This window comes from Tupaia chinensis, unplaced genomic scaffold (genome assembly GCF_000334495.1).
Source record: "Tupaia chinensis unplaced genomic scaffold, TupChi_1.0 Scaffold000294_1, whole genome shotgun sequence".
NCBI classification, from domain to species: Eukaryota; Metazoa; Chordata; class Mammalia; order Scandentia; family Tupaiidae; genus Tupaia; species Tupaia belangeri.
In genome coordinates this window covers 255,362-256,096 of record NW_006159779.1, presented here as the reverse complement: position 1 = coordinate 256,096, position 735 = coordinate 255,362, and the positions used below count along the sequence as shown (strand labels likewise).

Sequence of the window (735 nt, the reverse complement as noted above, 5' to 3'; positions counted from 1 at the left end):
CCTCACCTGGGCTGCGGCCCCTCGCTCTCACCACCTTCGAACTGGCGGAAATGGAGGTTTCGGAAGCAGAAGCCAGATCTGAACGTCCCCGTGACAGGGGAACTGGCGCTACTGGGGCAGCCATCACTAAGGCCAGCCTGAGATTCCTCCCTCGCCAGACTGCTACCCTTCCCCTGTACTGTCAGCGAGCAGCCTGCCCATGTCCCTCAGGTGCCCTGAGGTGACTCAAGGTCCCACACATAAGGATGATAACACATCCATTTTCTGTCTTCATGCTGAGAAATCTCCCCCAGGCCCTCGGGCCAGACTGGGAGAGCTTGGCAAGTCTGGCCTTAGCACCAGGAGACAGCTTGGCCTAGCACTCAGGGCAGTTACCCTCACGCCGGGCACCAGATGCAATGGGCCTGCAAGCCCCGCTTTGAAGCTGCTGTCCGCCTGGCCGGGCACATGTGTGCCACCAAGGCAGCTTTGGTCCTCCTTGGCGAACGATAAGAAAAGCCAATCACCAGGGAACCCCAGACACCAGCCGTTGCCAGCAGGTGTTGCCTGAGCTCGCCCCGGACGCGTGCGGCAACCCGGGGTTGGCCCGGACGGCAGCCACTCACCAGGCAGACGAGCTCTGGAAGGTCATCAGCGGCGGGCTGGGGGCATCTCCCCGCGGTGTGTGCACAGCCTGGGGGGCTTGTGGCAGGGCGCCCGGTGGAGGCTGTGGCTGCGGGGCCTGCTGCCCCGGCC

The 735-nt window shown here is 63.9% G+C and overlaps 1 protein-coding gene across 1 annotated transcript in view; it reads right to left on the bottom strand.

Moving 5' to 3' along the window:
- The window catches only part of SHISAL1 (shisa like 1), a 57,848-nt gene that overhangs the window by 37,931 nt on the left and 19,182 nt on the right, over positions 1–735 (bottom strand). The window contains exon 4 of the mRNA XM_006150659.1: positions 606–735. This exon is cut by the window's right edge and continues 194 nt beyond it. Coding sequence (XP_006150721.1) covers positions 606–735 — 130 coding nt within the window. The remainder of the gene's footprint in view (positions 1–605) is intronic.